The sequence below is a fragment of the Peromyscus leucopus genome, chromosome 3 (assembly GCF_004664715.2).
Source record: "Peromyscus leucopus breed LL Stock chromosome 3, UCI_PerLeu_2.1, whole genome shotgun sequence".
Lineage (NCBI taxonomy): Eukaryota > Metazoa > Chordata > Mammalia > Rodentia > Cricetidae > Peromyscus > Peromyscus leucopus.
In genome coordinates this window covers 155,715,032-155,738,296 of record NC_051065.1, presented here as the reverse complement: position 1 = coordinate 155,738,296, position 23,265 = coordinate 155,715,032, and the positions used below count along the sequence as shown (strand labels likewise).

The window sequence follows — 23,265 nt, the reverse complement described above, 5'->3', positions numbered from 1 at the left end:
GCGTGGTGGCTCTTTTCTCTCACCTCAGGGTAGGGAAGCTGACACCTGTCTTCTGCCTAGAGGGCGTGAGGATGGTGTCTTCGCCTCCAACTGGGACACGACTGTCCTCTCCAAACCACGAAGGTGGTGGTGGTGGTGGGGACTCTCGGCTTCCCTCCCCTCCCCTCGGCGAGGGCGTCTGATGCCCACACAGTCACGCTCTGGCGGCGGGAGGCCAGGCTCTCCCCCCCTCCCCACGCTAGCGCCTAAAGGCGGGGCCCGAGCGAGCGAGCGAGCGAGCCAGCGAGCAGGCGGGGGCGGAGCGGGCTCTGCGGCGAGGGGCGGGGACAGCGCTGGCCACGCCCTCAGCACCGCCCACCGCTCTCCGGTTCGCAGGCTGGCTCCCCAGACCCGGAGCGCCGCGGCTGTCTGCTGGGCTCGCGAGCCGCGGACCAGCTTCGGTCGCCCCGCGCTGTCCTCCTCCCCGCGCAGCCCGAACCCGCCGCCTCGAGCGCCCTCAGCCCCTCAAGCCAGATGATGAACTTCCTGAGGCGCCGGCTGTCGGACAGCAGCTTCATCGCCAACCTGCCCAATGGCTACATGACTGACCTTCAGCGCCCGGAGCCGCAGCAGCCCCCTCCCGCCGCCCCCGGCCCCGGGGCGGCTTCGGCGTCGGCGGCCACCTCGGCCGCCTCGCCGGGCCCCGAGCGCAGGCCGCCGCCCGCCCAGGCGCCCGCGCCGCAGCCCGCGCCGCAGCCCGCGCCGACGCCGTCGGTGGGCAGCAGCTTCTTCAGCTCGCTGTCGCAAGCCGTGAAGCAGACGGCCGCCTCCGCCGGCCTGGTGGACGCGCCCGCGCCGGCCGCTGCCAGGAAGGCCAAGGTGCTGCTGGTGGTCGACGAGCCGCACACCGACTGGTAGGCCCCTGCGGGGTCCGCCGGGGGCAGGGTGTGAAGATGGACCCTCGAGGTCACCCGGGAGAACACCCGGGGCGAGCAGGTGGCCATGTGTGGGAGGGGGCGAGGGCAGGCTCCGACCTCCGGGAGACCCGGGTCCTGAGGTGAAGGACTCGGTGGCCTCCAGGCTGGGGCCAGAGCGAGCTACTTCATTAAGCGCCCATGGGGCTTAAGGAATAGTGATAAGTCAGTGGACCGCGCTCCAGGAGAAGGCCACACGCAACCAAGAGTATTGGGGCAGCACAGACTGGCCTTGATGGTGGTGGTGGTGGTGGGGGGGACGACAACCACAAAGTTGGGAGGGAAGGGAAGGGGGAACGGATCTGAGAAGAGTGGGGGGAGGGAGGGAGAGGTGTACAACGTCCTCAAAGAACTAATAAAAAACAAAACCAAAACACAAACACAAAAAGATACTTATATGGGGGGGGGGTGCAGACTTAACAGTTCAAACACATACAAGCTCAGGTGAAAATGTCCCCAGATGGCCATGAAAATAAAGGCCACCAAAAAAGAGTCTTCAAGGTCTGGAGTGGATATTAGTACTTAAGTATTTTATTATAGAGTGATGGTGATTTTTTTTTTTTTTTAAACCTGTGCCTTTGAAAACCAGTGTCTTGTATTGACAGCGGGGTGGGTTAGATCACAGATGTGCAACTGACATCTGTTTAAAAATAACGAAATTATTGTATATGTTCAGCAGGGAGGAGATGTATGCTTTTTAAATTTTGTTTTGCTCTCTCTCTCTCTCTCTCTCTCTCTCTCTCTCTCTCTCTCTCTCTCTCGCTGTGTGTGTGTGTGTGTGTGTGTGTGTGTGTAAATGATGGTGGCTTTTTGCAGCTGAATGATGAAGAACTTCGTAAAATATTACAGATTGTTAAAGGGCACAAATAAAATGATCGGCCTTAATGCAGTAAAGGGAAACTTCAAGAATGCTTTCCTTTTTCTTTTTAAAGAGATATAGGGTGTTTTTATGACTTAGAGTGGGGAGGATTGGGGAAGGTGTTAGGTTTAGTTGGGAAATGCATGGATGAGGTTCACTGAAGACTAATTGAGAGTTTAAGAGTGGTTCCTTTGATGTAGCAGGAAGCTGCTGGTGGATGGTGGGCTGACTGGTGGGTCTGGAGACATGAAAAGGGCAGGAATCTTAGGTGCCTTTTCTTTAGGAATTCGAGGAAGGGTTTTTATTTGTTTTGCTTCCCTAAGGGGTTGAGGTTGATTGGTGCCTGGACCCGAGGGTTTCTGGCCAACGGGAAGACGCAGGGACCCCAGAGCTGTTTATTTCTCTCTTACCTGCTTCACTGTTTTCCTTTCTCAGCCATTCCTTCACCGAGAGACTTGGGGAGGGAGGTGCTGGTGGCAGTGAGATGTCTACCTGGAGATGTGTTTCCTGCTCGCTGCAGCTACCATGTGGGAATCATTTGCTTTGGGTGATTTGTGTGGTTGACCTTCCTTTTCCAAGATAGCAGAGTAGAAAAGACCCGTATCAGGAAATAACAAGGTACCACCAAGAGGGGACTGGGGAAAGTATGACAATAGTGCCACTGGCAGTCTCCTAGAGGAATGGCTGTCAGTGCAAATCAACAAGTGTTGATTCAGGAGGAAGGGAAGGGAACCAAGCTCTAGTTAAGCACTCTATGTCAGACTCTCTAGTAAGGACTCTGAATGTGATATGCCATTGGGTTTTCACCACAAAGCTTAGGCTTAGAAAAGGTAAGTGGTGAGCTTACAGTTATACGGCTTACAAATGGTTCACTAATGTATTGACTTTAGGACTGCTTGGCTTCGCTGCTGCCATCCCACTGTATTGCCTCATTATTAGAACATTACTATGATCAATAGTAATAATACACTTCCGTTGAAGGGTTAGACAATGTTGGGGGCCTTTTGGAAAACTCACACTCATTTGGGTGGCATGAGACAGTTAACAGAGGAATCTAGAGTTATTGGTTAAGACTATTTCAGGAATTAGTGAGATCTAGTTATTATTATCTTAGTTACTGGTGAACACATAAAAATGAAGCATGAAGAAACGCTAGGAAACAGGAAGGAATGAGACTGACATTGATGTTTCACTTTTGTGTGCAAGAATCTGATATTTGTGAGCTTTGTCCTGGTCTCTTACCCCACTGAAGCTATTTGTTTGGCTCTAATTGCTAGTTAGATACCCACAGCTAGGTAGATCAATGCTTGCATGTGTATGCCCAGGCTCACCATGAGTCTGTTTAGTTGGTAATGAGAGGTTTGAGATTTGAAAGTCTCCTTAGATGGGATTATTTTCTAGGAAGAGTGCCTGGCATAAACCAGAGACTCTGCTTTGCCCTAGAGACTTAGACTTCTGATGGAAGTAATAGGATTCATTTTTCTGTGAGCTGACTCTCAACTGCTTTATGTTTTTCTCTGAAGTAATAACATTGATTTATTAAAACTCCTAGGCCCAGTTTGAGTCTGGGACTTGATTGTAGTTCTGTGCATCTGTGATTTTTGTAGTTAATAACAATTACCAGAATTTTGTCATTCTCTAACATGTCTGAATTTGTTTAAAACACAAATATTGTGTTAATATCAGTTAAATATTGATGAGTGGTTTTACTGAAAGGTCTCTGTGAATTACGGAGCAGGTGGCTGCTTATGACAAACACAGTAGCTTACGGGGATGCTTTTTGCTCCATAGGCTAATTTAAATAATTTGTCTCACAGTTTAAGCTACCTGGACAGAATTGAGTAAGGAGGTGTTTTATATATACCCAATGCCATTTTTATGGTGCTTGAGTAGGAAGAATGTAGTATCCCAGTAGAACTTAAGACTATTGGTCCCATCTGAATTAAGACTACTAACATAAAGAAGGTTTTAACAAGCATCTAAATAATTTTAGCTTTAAAACAAAGGCTTAAAATAGGTAGCTTCTCTGAGTACTATATTGAATAGATAGGGAGAGAGTGGATAGCCTTGTCTGATTCCTGATTTTAGTGGAATGGCTTTGAGTTTCTCTTCATTTAATTTGATGTTTGTTGTTGGATTACTGTATATTGGCACCTAGCTGTATTTTGGGAACCTGTTCCCTATGCTAGATTACCTTGCCTGGCCTTCATGCTGGAGGAAGCGGGGGTGGGGGTGGGGGGGATGGGGGGATGGGGAGGGTTAGTCCTACTTCAGATTGATGTGCCATGCTTTGTTCAAGCCCATGGGGGGCCTGCCCCTTTCTGAATGGGGACTAAGGAGGAGTGGATGGGGAGGAGGGTAGATGGGAGTCTGGGGAGGGAACTGGAGAGAAGAGGGAGGGGAAACTGTGCTGGGTACGTAAAATAAATGAAAAAATGTTAATTAAATAAAATAAAAAATAGATAGCTTCTCAGATCATCATTAATATACAAAAGATTCCTTTGAATTTCTTATCAGTGTAATTGTGGGCAGTGTAATTTGGAGCTCTGACTTCTGACTTGGAGGGTGCTTCTTTCTTTTCCTTAAAATTCCAATGTAGCTTGAGAGCTTTAGATTAATTGCACACTAAAAGTTTGTTGAAAAATATGTGTGTACCTCTAAAAAATGAAATCAAGCTCATGATATACTATTTAATTATATTGGATTTTGTATTGTCCCCAATACATGTCTTTTTTTTAAGGTTCATAGCTAAATTTGAAATGCAAATAAGATTGCACTTTAATGCTTTATCATGGAGCAGGTGACCATTTGGCACACCATTGCCTCTTCTATTATATTCTCACTGGTGAAGAGGTTAAATTTTCTACCATTTTCTCTTGCCTCCATACAAGCAGGCAACTGTGTCTCCAGTCACCAAGTAAGCTTTTCATAATGGCATATTTTAGCATTTGATTTGAAAATCAGTATGGCACAGGCATTCTTGATCATCTAGAATATGATGATCACCACAGATAGGATAAGTCAACAGATGTTTATTAAGCATCTTTATATGATACTAATAGAAATGATAAATAATCTCTGTCCTCTAAGAGCTTACTGTCCAGCTGAGCGGATAAGATAAATGTACATTTTTTTTTTAAAAGCTTGCTAAAATTTGCTTCTTGTGTTCAAAAGTATGGTTCTTGGATCAACAGCATTGGCATCAACTGGAAAAATTTGGATAACAAAATCTCAGGTCCTACTTTCCACGCACTGAAATGTATTTTGCATTTGAACAAGATCCTCATAACCAAATTTGAGACACACTGAAATAGTACCTTTAGTGTGGCAACATGACAACTACTATCCTTTATTGGGCAATTACTATGTTCAAGATGTTATACTAAGCTCTAGAAATCTCATTTGCTCTTTGTGATCACAGTGTGATTTAAAAGAATGAGAGGTGGAGCTGGACCCTGGCTCACACCTGTCATCTCAGCACCCAAGAGGCTGAGGCAAGATGATTGTGTTGAGTTCAAGCCAATGAGACTTCATGGAAAGAAAGAAAGAAAGGAAAAAAGGAAGGAGGAACAAACAGACTATAGTGGGAATGAAAGGAAAAAATGACACTTGAACTGAGCTTCAAAGAAACTGGACTTAAGAGAAGCAGGTTTAGCATAGTTCACTAGCAAAATAAAAACAGTTCCCAAAAGGGAGGCCACAAAGAGATTGGATTGATGTGTTATACAGACTTTTCATTTTTATATTAAAAAAAAAATCTTATGTGCATTAGTGTTTTGCCATGAATTTCGGGTCCCCAGGACTGGAGTTACAGTCAGTTGCAATCTCCATGTGGGTTCTGGGAATTGAACCTGGGTCCTCTGGAAGAGCAGTTAGTGCTCTTAACCACTGAGCCAACTTTCCAGCCCCCAGACTTTCCATTTTTAGTGGCTAGCTTTTGAGCATTTTACTAAGAATAGGGGAATGAAAGATATGAAGTCTGTTTAGACCGGTGTTTGTGAGTGGCTCTAGGGAAATACTGGATTGGAACTCGGGAGGGGAGGAAGTCAAAGGAGGTTTAGGGTTTATTTCTGACAGATATTACGTTTCCTATTCCTAATTAGAAGGAACTTAAAGTTTCCAGAGAATTTCCTTGTTTATAGCAACAATACACTTTAAACTTCTAGGACATTATAGCTACAATATGGTCATCTGGGATAATTATGAAGAGGAAAATTTTGTTTTGAAGAAGGTAAGTGACTTCCTCAAGGTTATTAGGCCAGTAACTGACATACCAGAACCAGAATTTGTCATTTAAGCCTCTAACCTTCTTATCCTTCATTTCTATTCTCATTTCTCTCAACTCTTGGTAGAGGCTTTTGGTCTTATAATTATAGCACTTAAACATGAAGGAAACTAAATAATCATTTAGCCTAGAGAAATGAAACTATCTGTTGAAGGTCAGATAAAGGGCTGGAGAGATGGCTCAGCAGTTAACAGCACCTGCTGCTCTTACAGAAGACCAGAGTTCAGATCCCAGCACCTACATCAGGTGGCTCACAACCAGCTCTAACTCCATCTCCAGGGGATCCAATGCCCTCTTCTGGCCTCTACAGGCATGCCACCCACCCCCTCTACAAATAAAATAAACCTTAAAAAAGAAGTCAACAGCAAAATGGGGAATATAGAATTCGCATCTTTCAGACCCCATTTTTTTTCTTTTAAGGAAATCCTCCAATTTAGACTCTTTTCTTCTTAAAGATACTTTTTTTGGGGGGCATTTACTTTTCGTGTGTGTGAGAGAGGGACAGAGACAAATTGTGGGAGTCAGCTCTCGCCTTCTACTATGTGTACCCTGGGGACTTGACTCAGGTTGTCAGGCTTGGTGGCAAGTGTCTTAACCTGCTGGGCTATCTCACCTTCCCTGAAAAATATTTTTTTTGTATCCCCTTCAATTCTTTTATTTTTATATTTATTTATGTGTATATGTATATACCATATTTGTGTGTGCCCAAGGAGGACAGAAGAGGACGTCAGATTCTTTGAATCTGGAGTTACAGGCTTTTGTGAGCTGCCTGATGTCAGTGCAGGGAACTGACCTTGGGTCCTCTGCAAGAGCAGGAAGTGCTCTTAACAGCTGAACCATCTCTCCAGCCCCCTTTATCTCTTCCTTTTAAAGAGTCATTGAGGAGTTGTTATGAGCACTTGAGCAAATCACGTAATAGCCAGGGCAGAAATCAATACTGTTAGTGGGTTGTTGATACTTCAGAATAGGTCATTCTAAAATTATTGAAAGATACTCTTGAAGACCTAGTCATAAAAATCCAAAAATCTGCTAATATTCTTAGGACCTGATGACCTTCTTTTCAGGAACCCTTTTCTAGCTTACTGTTTTTGTCTATTCAAGATTTGTTACTGACTTTCTGTACTCAAATTCAGTTCTGTAGCAGCATTAGTCTTTTAAAATATTGTGCTTAAATATCTTGCTAGTTAAACAGGAAGAGTTCCAGAAGTGTTTACTTTTCTCTCAAATGTACAAAATAATTTTAACTGGAATATGGTTCATTGCAGTTGAGCATCTAACACAAACCAAGTGCTGGGGATACAGGATGAACTGAGTACACATCTCTATTGGGATCTTCCAACACATCAGGAAAGGACAAGCATTGAAACAACTTTTTAATATATTGTGATAATTAGTATGCATGAGGTGCTACAGCAGCACAGGCCTACGTTATTGGGATGAACATATTGTGAGGAAATGTTGCATTAAAATGTACACCATGCATTCTTAGGTAACACTTTGCATCTTTGGACTTTGATTTTCTAAAATCTGTCAACTATGAGAATTGTAACACATTCTGCAAGACCCTTTCCATTGCTACATCATATCTGTGGTATGGTTTTTACTTATTTTCTCTCAGACTTTAACCATGTAACTTTTCTGTGTTGGTAATACCTGCAAGTCTTTGTCAATAAATGCTTAAATATTTCTTTGAATGGAAAAAAAGCACACTTTTGAGTATGCTATGTTTAGTACCTACTTACAGTTTCTCTCAATCACATGGTTTCCTAGGAGAAAAACGTTTGTTGGTGTGTTTCCTCCTTAAGGATAAGGCTTTTTAGCTAAATTCTCTCCACCCAGTAGACCAAAGACTTTTTGTATACATGTTAAATTGTTGTTGAACAGGATTTATTTCTTGATTCCTATCATGTGTTCTGCACTTCAGTTTCAACACATCCATATTCCTTTTCACATTGTATCTTTGCAATGATCCTGAGCAGTAGATAGAATATCCATTTAACAGATAAACAGACTCAGAAGAACAGCTGATTGCCCAAGATTAGCTAGCTTATACTAAAGACCTTTGCACTGAAGAGTCATGATCTGAACTAGATTAGATGCAAAATTACCACATTTTCCACCACAAGTTTGTTTTGTTTTTTGAGACAGCTTCCACTCTGTTGCTTGGGCTGGCCTGGAACTCATAGCAGTCCTTCTGCTTCAGCCTCCTGAGTTCTAGGATTACAGATGAGAACTACCATACCCAACTTAAATATTTTTCATGTATAAAGATGGTTTCTTTTGCAATAACACACTTTAATAATAAAAATAATTCATTTTAAGTGGTCACTACACACCATTTTTGATATGACTGTATTTACCAAAAGCTGGTATACACAAGATCATGCCTACTGTGTGGTGAAGACATGTTTGAAGATGGTGGTCTCAGGTTGGAGGGTTCTCTATCTCCATGTGTTTCACAGCATTGTCACCATGTGTGAATCTCTATCAATATTATAAGTGAAGTCTTCTACATGCACACAGTGGGTTGCATTGTATTTCTTTGTTCTTCTCATATAGTTGCTATTAAGAACCAAAAGGCTATAATACTATCAATTTAGAGGACATGATGATCTAGAAGACATTCAGTACAGCTTCAGTACGGCAGGAAGAAGTAGCTAAGAACAGGTCAAGTTACCTATGGAGAGAATAAAGTGAATAAATAACACAGATCTCCAATCTCTACAAATGCTATGTGTTTAAGAATAGGAGGGCATAACCAACTTTGGTATTTATGTCTTGACAAGAGCCATTTGAGAAATTTAACCATCATACAGATTGTTATAAAGTAAATTAATATTATATTCAATATCCTTACTCCCCCCCCCTCCTTCATCAGCTTGAGGCAATGTGAAGATACAGGGCAAAAGACCAGAAGACCTAGAATTGAGCTCTGGCTTCACTATTGGCTTTATCAGAATTACATAATCTCTTCACCTTATTTGACAACTTTCCGTATGGGCCTACTGTTGCACAATTTCTAAGTGGTCTTATAATAAAAACCTGGAACCAGATTTTAGGGTAATTGCTGAAAGATCAGAGAGACAAAGGAACAAGCCACTAGAGAAACTTCTCACCACTACCGAATCCTCAGGCCGAATGGAAGGTGAGATCCTATCTCCACAAATCCTCAGACTGCAAGCCTCTGAGTCCTCAGCCAAAAGCTCCTAGTTCCTGTTTCCTCACGCCTTATATGCCTTTCTCCACCCAGCCATTTCAATTCCTTCCTAGTGCTGGGATTAATGGCATGTGTGCTTCCCAAATACTCGTAGCAAAGGCATGAGATCTCAAGTGGTGGGATTAAAGGTGTGTGCCACCGCTGCCTGGCTCTGTTTCTCTCCTAGGCTGAATCAATCTTATGTAGTCCAGGGTGGCTTTGAACTCACAGATCCAGACAGATCTCTACCTCCCGAATGCTAGGATTAAAGGTGTGTGCCACCACTGCCTAGCCTCTATGTTTAATCTAGTGGCTAGCTCTGTCCTCTGATCCTCAGGCAAGCTTTATTTGATACACAATATATCACCCAGCCTACTATATGCCAGACACTGTTCTGGGTTCTGGAATAAAACAGACAAAATAAGTCTCTGTATCTGAAAGATTGATACAACAATGTATATACTTCAAAACGCTGTTGTGAGAAATAAATGAAGTCCTAAAAAAGCATTTTGTAAAAGATGAAGAGCCCTACAAAGCAAGTTCCAGAACAGCCAGAGCTGTTACACAGAAATACTCTGTCTCAATAAATAAAATAAAATAAAATAAAATAAAATAAAATAAAATACAAAGAGCCACCTGTGCTATCGCTTCATATGCTCCTGTTTTCAGTTGTAAGGATCCAACTTGTTTGGGTACCCGCCCCATTTACATATGTGTGTATAGTATATGCCTATATACATGTTCGCATGTGTACATATACACGTGTGGTAGATGCCTATATAGGTTTACGTGTGCACGCGCGTGCATGTGTTGGCTATCACACCCTCTGACTCTCTACCCTGTTTTTTGAGACAGGGTCTCTCACAGAATCTGGAATGCTCAGATTTCACCAAGACTGTCTGGCCAGGAAGCTCCAGGTCCACCTGATTTCCCTTCCTAGTGCTGCTGGGTTTAGAGGAAGCAGGATTGCTTGAACTTAGGAATTTGAGGCCAGCCTGGGCAACACAGCAAGACTTCAGCTAGGAAAAATTTTTTAGAGTTAGTGGTTTTGTTGAAGGTATGGTCTTTCTGGGTAGCTCAGGTTTGGTTTGACTCACTGTTGTAGTTCAGGCAGGTCTCAAATGCCTGGTTTTCTTGCCTCAGCCTCCGCATACTGGGATGATAGGTGTGTGCCACTGAACCTGACTAGGTTTTTAAATTTTGTTTGTTTGTTTATTTATTTATTTATTTATTTATTTATTTATTTATTTATTTATTGTGTGTGTATACTCACACACACACACATGTCTGTGTATGCGCTCATGTCATGATGCATTTGTGGAAATTAGAGAATAATTTCCTTCTATGGTATTGGTTGCTGGAGATTGAACTCCAGTAAATCACACTTGAAACAAGAGTTGTTTTTACCCAATGAGCTATTTCACTGGCTCAGCTGTCTATTTATTTATTATTTTTAGAAAGAAGTATTACTCATTTGATCATGTTAGGGACAGGATTACATAAATTTGTATTTTAATAACATAAATGCTAAGATAGCTTCCATTTTACTTGTGACTAATGAAGACCGGGGTTAAGAGGGAAAAGAAGGGAGAAGTATACAGATGTATTTAAGAGATGTTGTTTATATTCTTTCCCTTATCCAGTCCATTGTTCAGATTGCTTTCTAAGTATTTATGAGCAAACCAAATAAAAGCATCCTCAGATCTTGTAATTTACCTCCTTCTCTATGTTCCTCTCCACCACACTGTTTATTATGTTTACTTTCTTACTTTATAACGCAGCTACAGCATATCTTTTCAGACTCCTTTGGATGCTCTCTTGGTCACTTTTACCATTCTTTGGACCACCTTCTCCCTGCACTTTTGCTGGTCTTGAAGGATTCTATGATGTTATTGTTCAGTTGCCTTTGTTTGGAATGTTCTTGGTTTGTGTCTTTCTTAATATTTATTTTCCTTATTTTGTTCTCAGAGGATGAAAGTACTACTTATTTAAAGTCCTATCCCCTTGCTGTAGACTTTTTTCTTCCTTCCTTCCTTCCTTCCTTCCTTCCTTCCTTCCTTCCTTCCTTCCTTCCTTCCTTCCTTCCTTCCTTCCTCCTCCTCCTCCTCCTTCTCCTCCTCCTCCTCTTCTTCTTCTTCTTTTTAAAAACTCTGTTTATACTCTCATTTTCTACTGATTGCTTCTTATTGGTTATAAAGAAACAAGGGGAAAAACATTCTTTGCCCTTTTAATCAACTCTTTTGGAAGTGAAACTCTCTTGTTTCTAATTGCTTATTCCATAATCATTCTTCTCAGACAGACACTGGCTATCTGCTTTCTCTGTAATACTGAAATTTGTTCTTGCTCAGGTACTGAGCTGCTAAAACCTAATGAGAGAGCCATTCACTGATGTTTGACAGTGTTTATCTTCCTTTCAGCAGTCCCTGGGCGCTGAACACTGCTCTCTTTGTTGTCTTCTTGAAGTTTCTTTGCTTTTTTCATTAGATGGAGTTGTTCCTTGGGGTACTATTTTCTGGTCACTTTCTTTTTCCATTGGCATTTTCACTGGCCCATCTATTCTCAAGATGTCACTTCATAAATGCAATCAGTTCCTCCTCTCCTTTTTAATCTTTTACCAGAAACTTGTTCTAACCTTCATTGGTTCAGTGTGCTGTGCTTGACATTTCCATCTAGGTGGTTATAGGCAGCTCAAGGTCATTTGGTCCAATTTGAATTTCTTTTTTTCTCTCTATCTCAGTTTTTCTCATATTCTGTTTCATTTAGAGATACACAATGTCACAGTTTTCTACTACTGTGATGAGACAATCTGATAAAGGTAACTTATAAAAGAGATTGTGGGACTGGAGAGATGGCTCAGCAGTTAAGAGCACTGGCTGTTCTTCCAGAGGTCCTGAGTTCAGTTCCCAGCAACCACGTGGTGACTCACAACCATTTGTAATGAGATCTGGTGCCCCCTTCTGGCCTGCAGGCATACATGCAGACAGAACTCTGTATACATAATAAATAAATAAATCTTAAAAAAAAATAAAAGAGATGGTTTCAGAGTGTTAGAGACCATGATATTGGAGCAAAGACACATGGCAGGAATAGCTAAGAACTCATATCTTTGTTGTTTTTGTTTGTTTTGAGACAGGGTCTCCCTATGTAGTCCTGGAACTCACTATGTAGTTGACCTTCAACTCACAGAGATCCTCTTGCTTCTGCTTCCTAAATGCTGCCATTAAAGGTATGCACCACTATACCTGCTCATAGCTTGATCCACAGGCAGGAGGCAAAAAGACATACTGGGAATAGTGCAGGTCTTTTCAACCCTCAAAGCCTGCTCCTCCAGCAAGGCCATATCTCTTAATCCTTCCCAAAGAGTTCCACCAACTGGGGCCAAGATTTCAAACATATGAGCCTATGGGAGCCATTCTCATTCAAACCATTACAACAATGATTACTTACTTCAAGGCTTCCTTACCTTTCATGTAGAACTTCTGCAAGTCTCTTCATGATTTCTACTTAATAACTTGAAGAGCTATTTGAATGTAAATTTGACATTTTTAGTCCTTTGCTCAAAGCTTTTAGTAGCTTCTTATATCCTATAGGTAAAGTTCATGGTCCTCCTGTGATTTGCCCTCTTTGTTCCCCAGCCTCCTTCTAATCATTTCCAAACTTCATTTTCTAGTAATTCTAAAATGTTTGCAAATCTGTACAGAGATTGTAACATTCCTTCTTATTTTTGCTTAGCTGTTAACTCCTGTTGTAATTGCCTTTGCTCTTCTTTCATTTTGTATCTTGATCAAATTCACATTTTTGTTTTGAGATTGAGGCATTATCTGCTTTTCTAAACACACTTTTCTAATTACCTAGATTGTGTGGGGCATTGGGCATTTTCACATCCTCTTTCAGGCCTGTGGATCTCTTTCTCACTCTCTTTCTTCCCCCCACATTTTATTTATTTAGTGTGTATGTATGCCGTAGTTTACATGTAGAGGTCAGAAGACAACTGCTAGATTGGTTCTCCCCTTCTATCATGTAGGTCCTAAGGATCAAATTCAGGTTGTCAGCATTGGTGGCAAATGCCTTTGTAGCAGGCTTTCTTGGACCACCAGCCCCAAATCATGACATGGAGACTTATTAGTAATTATGAATACTCAGCCTTAGCTTAGGCTTGTTTCTAGCTAGCTTTTTTTTTTTTTTAACTTAACCCATTTCTATTAATATGTGTGCTGCCCCAAGGCTTGTTTTCCTCATCTACGTATTGTTCATCCTGCTTTCCTGCTTCCTCCATGTCTTTCTGTCTCCTAGCTGCCTGGCCTCCAGGGGGCTGGCAGGCTCCCTTTTTCTCTCTGCCTGCCAATCCCATCTATCCCTTCTCTGTCTAGCTATTGGCCATTCAGCTTTTTATTAAACCAATCAGGTGCCTTAGGCAAGGTAAAACAGCAACACATCTTTATGTAGTTAAACAAATGCAACACAAACAAATGTAATATATCTTTACATAGTTAAACAAATGCAACACATCTTTACATAGTTAAACAAATATTCTATTCCACAATATTTCCCCCTTTTGTCTAAATTAAAAGGAAAAGTTTTAACTTTAATCTAGTAAAACTATATAAAATAAGAACAATTATCAAGTAAGAATTACATTTACAATATCCAGTCCATTTGTATTTGGCAGATTCAGATAAAATACTTCATTATTTATCTGATCTTGGTAAGTCCAAAGTTTTGTACCTAATTTACCTTCTATCATAACTGAGGAAAACTGTAACTATACCTATCTCGTCTTCAACTCTATTAAAGACCCCAGAAGGATATAATATTATCTGAGTAAATAGGATGTGCAGTGCAAGCCACTTCCAAAGCTATAGAAACAACAGAGACATCTGGCTGCCTAGACAGTCATTCAAGGTTCCTATGCAGTATTGGGGCATTTATACCAATAAAAAATATTTGAAGTTAATAGTTTTCTTTTTATCCTATATTCCTATATCCCTCCTAAATGATGACAAACATTCATAACTCACTGAATGACCAAAAACCACCCACCCACCTCTTGGGAATGTGGGCATTGTGTTCTCTAGACTGCTTTCTGTTGTCCAGGGGTGACGGCATCATTAGGGGACCCTGAAAAACTTGAGATAATGGTCAAGTTATGGGAAAACTAGTTGTAACATTTGTTGTTATACATCACCTGTCTTGTCGTTTTTTTTCTTGGTTTCTTTCTTTATGTCTGTAGTCAAGATTTTCTGGGAGTCTCCCCCGATCAAACCTGATCTCTATTAATCTTGAAGGAATCCACAGCATTTTGTTTCCTGAGGAAACAAAAGCATAACCTCTCCCCTAATGCAACACATTTTCTGAATTACATTTTAATGTTAAAATATTCCTAAAGTATTTAGGCTGGTTTAATTCAACAGTTCCTTTTACAATTCCATGTCTCTCAGCAGCTGTCATTCACTCATCAGCATTCAAAAAATTCAAAGACAACAAAGCGCCATACAGAATCCAAACTTCCTGTGTATTTCCCAGCTTTACTTGGCTTATTCTTTTATATTACTTTACTCTTTCTTTAAAGACTTTACTTAATTATTTTTAAACTATTTTTCCTATGCCTATCTATACCCATTTTCTTTTGTTTCTTAAGCCTATGTACATTTTTAAACATACTGTAACCTGTTTAGAGGTTTTTCCAGTCTGTGCTTGCTTTACTGTGCACCTGACTGTGAAAACTATGGCATCCTATACCAGTGGGACACATTATTTGGTCCATAGCAGTTCTAACTGAGTGAAGGCAAATGGAATAAAATATAGGATCAATATTTTCTAACTCGATTTTAACTATGTTGTCACTTGGCTTCCAAGGGGCCATTTTTTAAAAGATAATCCTTCCTTCTGGCTTCACCCAGAAACCTTCCCCTGAGTGTAAAACTCCAGTCTTGGGCCACCTAAGCTGCTTATTTTTTTCTCCAGAGAAGTATTTTCCATGTGTTATTGCTTTGCTTATATTCTTCCCAAAACTTTATATGCATTCTCCAAATAGCTCTTATGGTCTTCCTGCTTATTGGGAGTGTGGGAATTTGTAGCAGGCTTTTTTGTCCTCTGCCAACTCACAAATAATGACATGGGAACTTATTAATTATAAAAGCTTGGCCTTTAGCTTAGGCTTGTATATTATCTACATTCTACCATGTGGTGTTACCTCTCTTCTGTCTTGCACCTTCTGTTTCCTTTCCATATCTGGCTGGCAACTCTGCCTTTCTTCCTCCCAATGTTCTCTCTCTGCTCAGAAGTCCTGTCTATACCTCCTGCCTAGCTATTGACTGTTCAGCTTTTATTACACCAATCGCAGCAATACATCTTCACACAGTGTACAAATATCCTACAAAAGGAATTGTTTAATTTGCTGATCTACAAGGACCCTTCAAAACTACCACAAATAATATATTTATTTTAATCAAAAGAAACAACTTAGTTATAAACTGTATACTGATAGGAAAGCATTTTGGAGAACCAAAATAGCATTGTGTTTGACAAAAAAAAAAAAAAAAAAAAGACACAGCAAGCCTTCATGATCTGCTCTGACTTTGCTTGTTTCTTCGGTCTTACTTTTCTTTGATTCCCTACCCATTTGATGTAGCCATGGAAGACTACTTGTTACCCAAATGTGCTATGGCCCTGTGTCATCATTTATGCTAATTTATACTAGCACTGCACTGCTAGAAGGGCCTTTCTTCTCTTGTGCCATTGCCTAGGTAGTTCTGAATAAGTGACTCAATTATGTCTGTCAATGGTTGCTTTATAGTCTTTGACCTGCCACCAACTGTTTTAGTCTCTCTTTATATGTTTGGCTTTCAAAAGAAAAAAGACACAAAGTAGCAAATATGTAGGACGAGTAAGCCAAAAAATACACTGTACAACTGACAGCCCTTGTTACTAGTGTATTTTATTTAAGGTTTTTGATAAATTAATAACATAACTGCTTTTGGTAACTAAGAAAATGGGTAACTAGGATGATAAATATATTCATTTATTATATCTCCATAACCATTTTACTGTATAGGTATCACATAATACACTATACATCTTAAATATACATAATGAAACTTATTTTTGAAGTATGTATAATAAAAATTCAGTTGGTTCCTCTAGATACAGGGCTATAGCTAAATATAATGTTTATATTTATATAAATATTTCTTCAGTAAATGTTTCTCAGTTTATGTTAAACAATCAATATTGAGAGCCTGATACTACAATTTCTTTTATTATTAAAAAAAATAAATCTTGAGAGTAAATATTAGGGAATAAACCTGAAAGATCCACGGAGCAACGCAGAGACAATCACTCTTCTCTCTCCACTTCCCGGATCCAAAGGGCTGTGCTACTCTTAGGCTCCTCCCTTTCCTCCTCCATGTATTCTTCTTTCTCCCATTGAGTCCACCAGGGAACTCTATGGTCCACTCCAGCCAGCTGAATGTGGACATTGCCCTCCGAACTGAGGTTAAACTCTATTGATGGTCACGGAGCAATCAACACAAGCAAATCTCCCCCAACAAATCAACGTGCTTGTTTTCCTTTTATAATAGTTAACTCTCTGTATTATAATATTTTATTTAACAATAAGGCTTTTTTTTGGTTTTGCTTTTTCAAGACAGGGTTTCTCTGTATATCCCTGGATATTGTGGAACTTGCTCTGTAGAGCAGACTGGCCTCAAACTCAGAGATCCGCCTGTCTCCATCTACATCCTGAGTGCTGAAATTAAAGGTGTGTGCCACCACCACCTCGCTTATTATTAACAGTAATGCTTAAACACTTCTAGCACATTACAATTTCTAAGAAGATTTTATGTATGTACCCTGGCCTGATGGTGCAGGCAGAGGGAGAATTGCAAGTTCAAGTCTTGCCCAGGTTACAGAGTTGGTAGTATGAAATATACATATAGTGAAATGGTTATGCTAGAGGAACACATTAATATATTCATCATTTCACACAGTTGGTAGTTTTCCCTAGTGTAGCAGGAGCAGTTATAATCCCCTCACTTAACAAACATCTTGAATAGAATTCAGTAGTAACTGTAGCTTTCATGCTGTCATAGTGTATTTTAGGGGACTTGTATATCCTACATATATGCTTTTAAGGGTCAAATACCATATCCACCTATCTTCCTCATCTCCCCACCTTCAACAGTTTCTGGATTCCCTTCAAGGAAATGACTGTAACATCAAAAAATAAAAACAAAACAAAAAAACGAACCCAATTTTCACCATGTGCACTTTATTGAATCCACTGTAGACAGTTGTGTGAGAATAGTATTTTCATAAATGTGGAGTAAAGGGTTGGGCTTCAGACAAGGGGGGCAGTTGTGAACAGTGGAGCACATGGTAAGACTAAAATTTAGAATATTGTATCCTTTGTGAAATGACTTCAAAGACTGCCAGAGGTGGTGGAGACAATGATTCAGATATTGATCATAAGGATGCTAAAAAGTCAGGAAACTCATGTTCAGGCACTTTGTAGTGGAGTCATAGGCCTGGGCCCAATATCTTCCTGTCATTAGACTTCACAGAGTAGACATAAACAATGAAACCCAGGCATATGGAGTTCATGAGGAGTGTGTTGAACACGGGCCAGACCACATGAATCAGGCACAGTGAACTCTGGGCATGTTGATCAAGTTGGTTCCAACAACAGCTGAGCCATGGGGGTCCCCAAGCTCAGCCATCATGTGTTCCTCTTTTCACTCATAACTCCAGGAGAGTCTGGTATTGCTGGTCAAGAAGGCTTAGGATCTGTGGTTCATGGTATTTACTCTAGAACAGTCACCCTTTCTGAAGGATATCTGCTTCTACCCTTGATCTAATTGACCAATACTTTCAGTTAAGTGTAGGTAGGACAAAGCAGGCTTTTAATAATTAACTGTAGGATTGATCAATGATTCATTAAAAACTTAACAAGTTATCAATGATAAGCAAAATTCCTTCTTTAGTGTCTTATAAATATGAAAAACTAACATCAGCCACATCAAATAAGATGGCTAATCAATGATTAGTGAATTATTTATTTTTACAGTACTATGGATTGAACCTAGAACCTCAGGTAAGTGCTTGAATTTTAATCTTCAGCTCTCTCTTTTTCAGTTTGAAGTAGAGTCTCTCTAAGTAGCTCTAGGCTGAGCTTGAGCTCACTCTGTAGTCCACGAAGGCCTTGCCATACTGCCTCAGCTTTCCATGTATCTACAATCACAGACCTGTGTACCAGACCTGGATATATATTTTTTAAATAATTTATTTAAATTTATTTCATGTGCATTGTGTGAGGGTGTCAGGTCCCTGGAACTGGAGTTACAGACAGTCATGTGCTGCCATGTAGGTGCTGGAAATTGAACCCTGGCCCTCTAGAAGAGCAGACAGTACTCTTAACCACTGAGCCATCTCTCCAGCCCCAGACCTAGATATATTCATAAACATTTTTATAAACTGTAAAGTGCTATAACAAGCATTAATTGTTGTTGCTTGATATAGACACCCTATACCGTTAGTGAGTCTGTTGATAAGCTTGTTGTGAGTCTAAGTCACCTCTGGTGAAATATTCCCCTGCTTGCTTGTACCTCCCAGAGAATGGCTTCATGCTCTCTGCTTCTCTGGGACCCAGAGATGACTTTCTGGGTTTGCTTGAGCCTTCTCACTATGGGTCTTGTCTTTGCTTCTGAAAGAGAATGGTGTGGCATCATTCTCCCATTCCTGTTCTTCCAGTAACGACTGAAATTCATTTAGAATATAAACCTCTTATCTGCTTCTCTCTTAAGGGACCTAACTATTTTCTACAATAACTCTAGCTTGATTTAATCCTGTATAAAGAGGCTTGGTCTTTTTGGGGAGGAAATAGAAATCTCCTTCTCTGTTATGAACTTGAGTCTTTGGAGGACCCCAATATTAAAATGATAATGTAGTCTCAAATTGTTTTTTCTTTTACACTTTTTGAGGTTCCAGTGATGTAGAGTGAATCCTTTCCATTTGGATCTTGTGATGTGACTCTAGAGATACATATCAATATATTATGGTTTTTAGACCCAGTCTTCTCCTGATGAATAACTGTTGATGAGAATTTAATTTCTAATGTGCTGTGTTCTCTGCCATTTTAACTGTTAGAGGGGAAAAAAGGGTTCCAGTGAAAGAGAATGAATAAACAACTCTTAAGTGTGTTAGCTGCTAGGAAAGCAGTAAAACACTTGGTAAAAACATATGGGGGGGAGAGAGACAGACAGAGAGAGAAAGACACACACACACACACACACACACACACACACACACACAGAGAGAGAGAGAGAGAGAGAGAGAGAGAATGCTGCTTTCAGTTCTAAGAAGTTCTGTGGAATCTCACGGAAAACAAAGCTACTGTAGTACTGACGAAACAGTGTTCAAGCCTTTATACCTCTGTGCTGCCAAGTGTTTGTGTCACCACCATAGGCAATTTTGGGGGCCTCAGTTTCTATTTAAAAAATTAGAAATGTGAGCTCTTCTGTCTTCCAAGGCCCTTGTAAATTAATTTCTAGAAATTGAGTGATTTCTAAAATTTGAATCCCTTGACAGTATGAAGAGTTGTTCCGAGAAGGAAGAAGATGACTGGACAGGAGGTCGGGAGATGTTTCACAGAAGGGACAGATTTGATCTGAAATTTGAAAGATGAGTGGGGTTTAGATTAGTGAGAAGAAGAAAAGTATTTCAGTTAAAGGAAGAGCAAGAACAAAAGCAAAAGCATAATAGTGATGAGTCTGGTATATAGAGATTTAGGCTGGTTGCCATGAAGGTTTTGTGCAGAGAAACAAAGGGGTGTACATGATAATAATACATCATGTATTAGCCATATACAATGTTCCAGGCAGAAATTGCTTTATGTAGAAGTATGAACTTATTATGTTCTGAAATAGATTACTGTTATTAACCTAATTTTACAAATGGAAAAACTACAGCTCATAGGCTTAGAACTAGGAGTCTAGCTCCTATGCCATGCTCCTAGCCATCATACTCCAATCACTAGATAATACTGTTCCATATTTCTCCTCCTGTAGACATGCCCATGTCAGTGATACAGAAACATGACTGAGGTGGGGACAATTTCTCTTTCCATTTCTTCTCTTTATTTTGTTATTTATTTATTTTTTTTACAGTTCTGGGGCCTGGCAAATGTTAGATAACTCTGCTAGCTGCCCTGATATTGGATTATATTTTATTCCTTCTCTTTATTATTCATCTTTTTAAAGAGGAGATAGAATCTATCCCAGAGAGTTCTTGGGAGAATCAGTTGAAATAAACTTTGAAAATGCCTGCCATCATTACTGGTACATGAAAGATTTCAATAACGATTCCACCATGACAGGCAGATTTGCATAGCACTGTTAAGACAATAGCTCACTGCACCAGTGTTTATGGGAGTCTTCAACTCAAGTCGTATTGTTCGTGGACAGGTTTGTATGACACCAAAAACAATTCTGAAAAGTGGAACAAATCCAGGTGAACACTTTGTTTCTCCTTCAGATCCTTCATCTTTATAATGAGGATGCAATATATTTCAGAGGGTTCTTAGGAGAATCAATTGAAATAAACTTCCTTTTGGTTGATATAGTGTCTTAGAGCTAGGTGATTGGCTACTCTGGTTGGAAACACATGCTATCTAGGCAAAAATTCAACACTTCAAGCCATTTCAAGAACTTCTTTGTTTTCCAAATCATTTAGTTGAATCGTTGGGTGTTAACTGAGAATTTTCTTGTAGAATTGCTATATTTTGATATAAAAATTTAGTGAGGAGATGTTTTATTTTCTTCATTTGGAAGGGGATGGTTACAAAGTTCAGAGCAGTTTAATTCAGGCCATTACAAGGTGCTGTTCCTACTCTAAACATCTGTTTCCTTGTACTTAAACTTTCAGTAATGATACCCAAAGTACTTTCTTCATATGATGTCTCAGAGAGCTTTGCATGCTCTAGCACACTCAGTGGATTTCGGTATACTATATGGGTGGAGACTAGCAACAGGGGGAATATAGAGTAGATATGTAAAAGAATTTCCCTCTTAATTTCTTAAGTATTAGTGCAAGCAGTTTCTCTAGTTATAAGGAGTAAGAGTTCAGGAGAACAGTTTTCCCACAGTATCAGGGCTACGGATTCAAGTCAGAGCTGTAGGAAATAGTGAAGTTTCTTTTCTTGGTTTTGCCTTCTTTCCTCACTGGGCCCTCTCATTCTTTGCCCATGGACATATGTCGCAGGACCTGGAACCTAATCCAAGATGAATATATTTCCTGAGACAAATTGATATATGAAGTCTTATTTTCCAGTGCAGGAAATACTGTGGAAATTTTTTTCTCCCCCAAATATTTTCTCTCACATTAAAAGTACAAAACAAAACACACAGGTCTTGGTATGTGAACCACACATCTGCACCTATCTGTTATTTAGATGTGTGCAGACTCATGTGTACATTCTAGCTCAGCCATCAGCACTCTTTGAATACAAAGCAATGTATCTCTAGAACAATAAAACTGATGACCAGTAGCACTGAAAATATAAATGTCAATTATTTTCCTGTTATCACTGGAAAGAATAGAAATAGGTGCTTTGTAGGAATAAGAGAATTACCAAGAACAAGTAAATTTTTTGTGAGATTTCTTAAAATATATTATATAGGAATAATTTATAGATGAACCTGTTAATCTTTAGACTTATTAATACTAAAGATTCTTTAAAGAAGGCCTTTTAAGTGTAATTGCATTCTATGAGTTTGGATTTGAATCTTAAATGTAAAGAAAGGAATTTACTTTGCTTATTGCACAGTATATCCAGGTCTCATTTTCTGTGGTGTTAAGAACTTTAACACTATAGATTATGCCAATCCATATGTGGAGTTCAGTTTGTTAAAAGAGAAAGAAATTTTAGATTTACCAAATACAGAGTATATATTAGTAAATACACATACACTTTACTAATTATTGTAACAAGTGACAACAGTTTTGTTATTCTAGGATATCATCTATCTTACTTGACTCATTTGTTACACACACACACACACACACACACACACACACACACACACACACACTAAGCCTCAGATGTGGAAACATATGTAAACAGGCACAGCTTATAATCAGTCAAAGTTATATTAATGATTTCACACTAGCAACATAAAATGTCTTCTGTCATGTTTCCAGAGGAAATGTTAGGCTTAATCTATGCACTTCCCCTTGTAATATGGACTGTGAAAAGCATCTGATTTTTCAGTCACTGGTGAATTTGGTGCTGGCCCCTCAAACCTTGATTTATCAAAGCAAAAGCGCCTCCTTGTCTGCTAGTCATTGTAGTGTTTGGTAGTTTGGATGCCAGAGTTTCATGATGACTTTTTTCAAAGTTAAGGGCATTTACAATACAAATCGGGATGACTTTACTGTGTATCTGCAAAGCTTCAAAAAGGTTGCATGGGTTTATGGAGGCAAAGATAGAGTAGAGCGTCCCAGGGTGCGGCAGTATGAGTGTAGCTTGCTGCCCAGTGTGGTTAGGGGATGTTTAAGAAGTTGGGTTCTCATTTCATAGGGAGCAGAAAAAGCTGGAGGACTTTCTACTTAGTTGTCAGCCACCCTGCTATTCCTCAGGTAATGCTGTGGGGGATCAGATTACTACTGAAGGCATCTTGCGGCCAGTAAGCTTTCTTTCTCAATACAACTGAGACTATCATGTTTACAACAGCTGAGACAACCTCATCCATGTTGTTAGGTAGCCCAGGCTCATAGGTGGAGCCCATCATCCTGGCTTCAAGCTGACCCTGAGTGGGAGGCATTGTTGTGTGAGGATAAAAATTCAAGTCATCATCTTGGAGCTCATTAGCCACAGACTGCTGAGCTCCAGAGAGGGGTCCTGAAACCAGGATCTATAATCAAATTCCAGGGGACAAAAGACAGGTTGTGGTTTTTTTTTGCCCCTGAGCTTCCCAAG

The 23,265-nt window shown here is 40.1% G+C and overlaps 1 protein-coding gene across 2 annotated transcripts in view; it reads left to right on the top strand.

Annotated features, from left to right (window-relative positions):
• The first annotated feature begins 345 nt into the window (after window positions 1-345).
• Syn2 (synapsin II) overlaps window positions 346-23,265 on the top strand; it is a 145,075-nt gene continuing 122,155 nt past the window's right edge. The window contains exon 1 of one of the 2 annotated variants that reach the window (XM_037204255.1): window positions 346-893. In XM_037204255.1, coding sequence (XP_037060150.1) covers window positions 514-893 — 380 coding nt within the window. In that variant the 5' untranslated portion in view covers window positions 346-513. The remainder of the gene's footprint in view (window positions 894-23,265) is intronic. The other variant, XM_028863978.2, reaches the window with a different exon arrangement.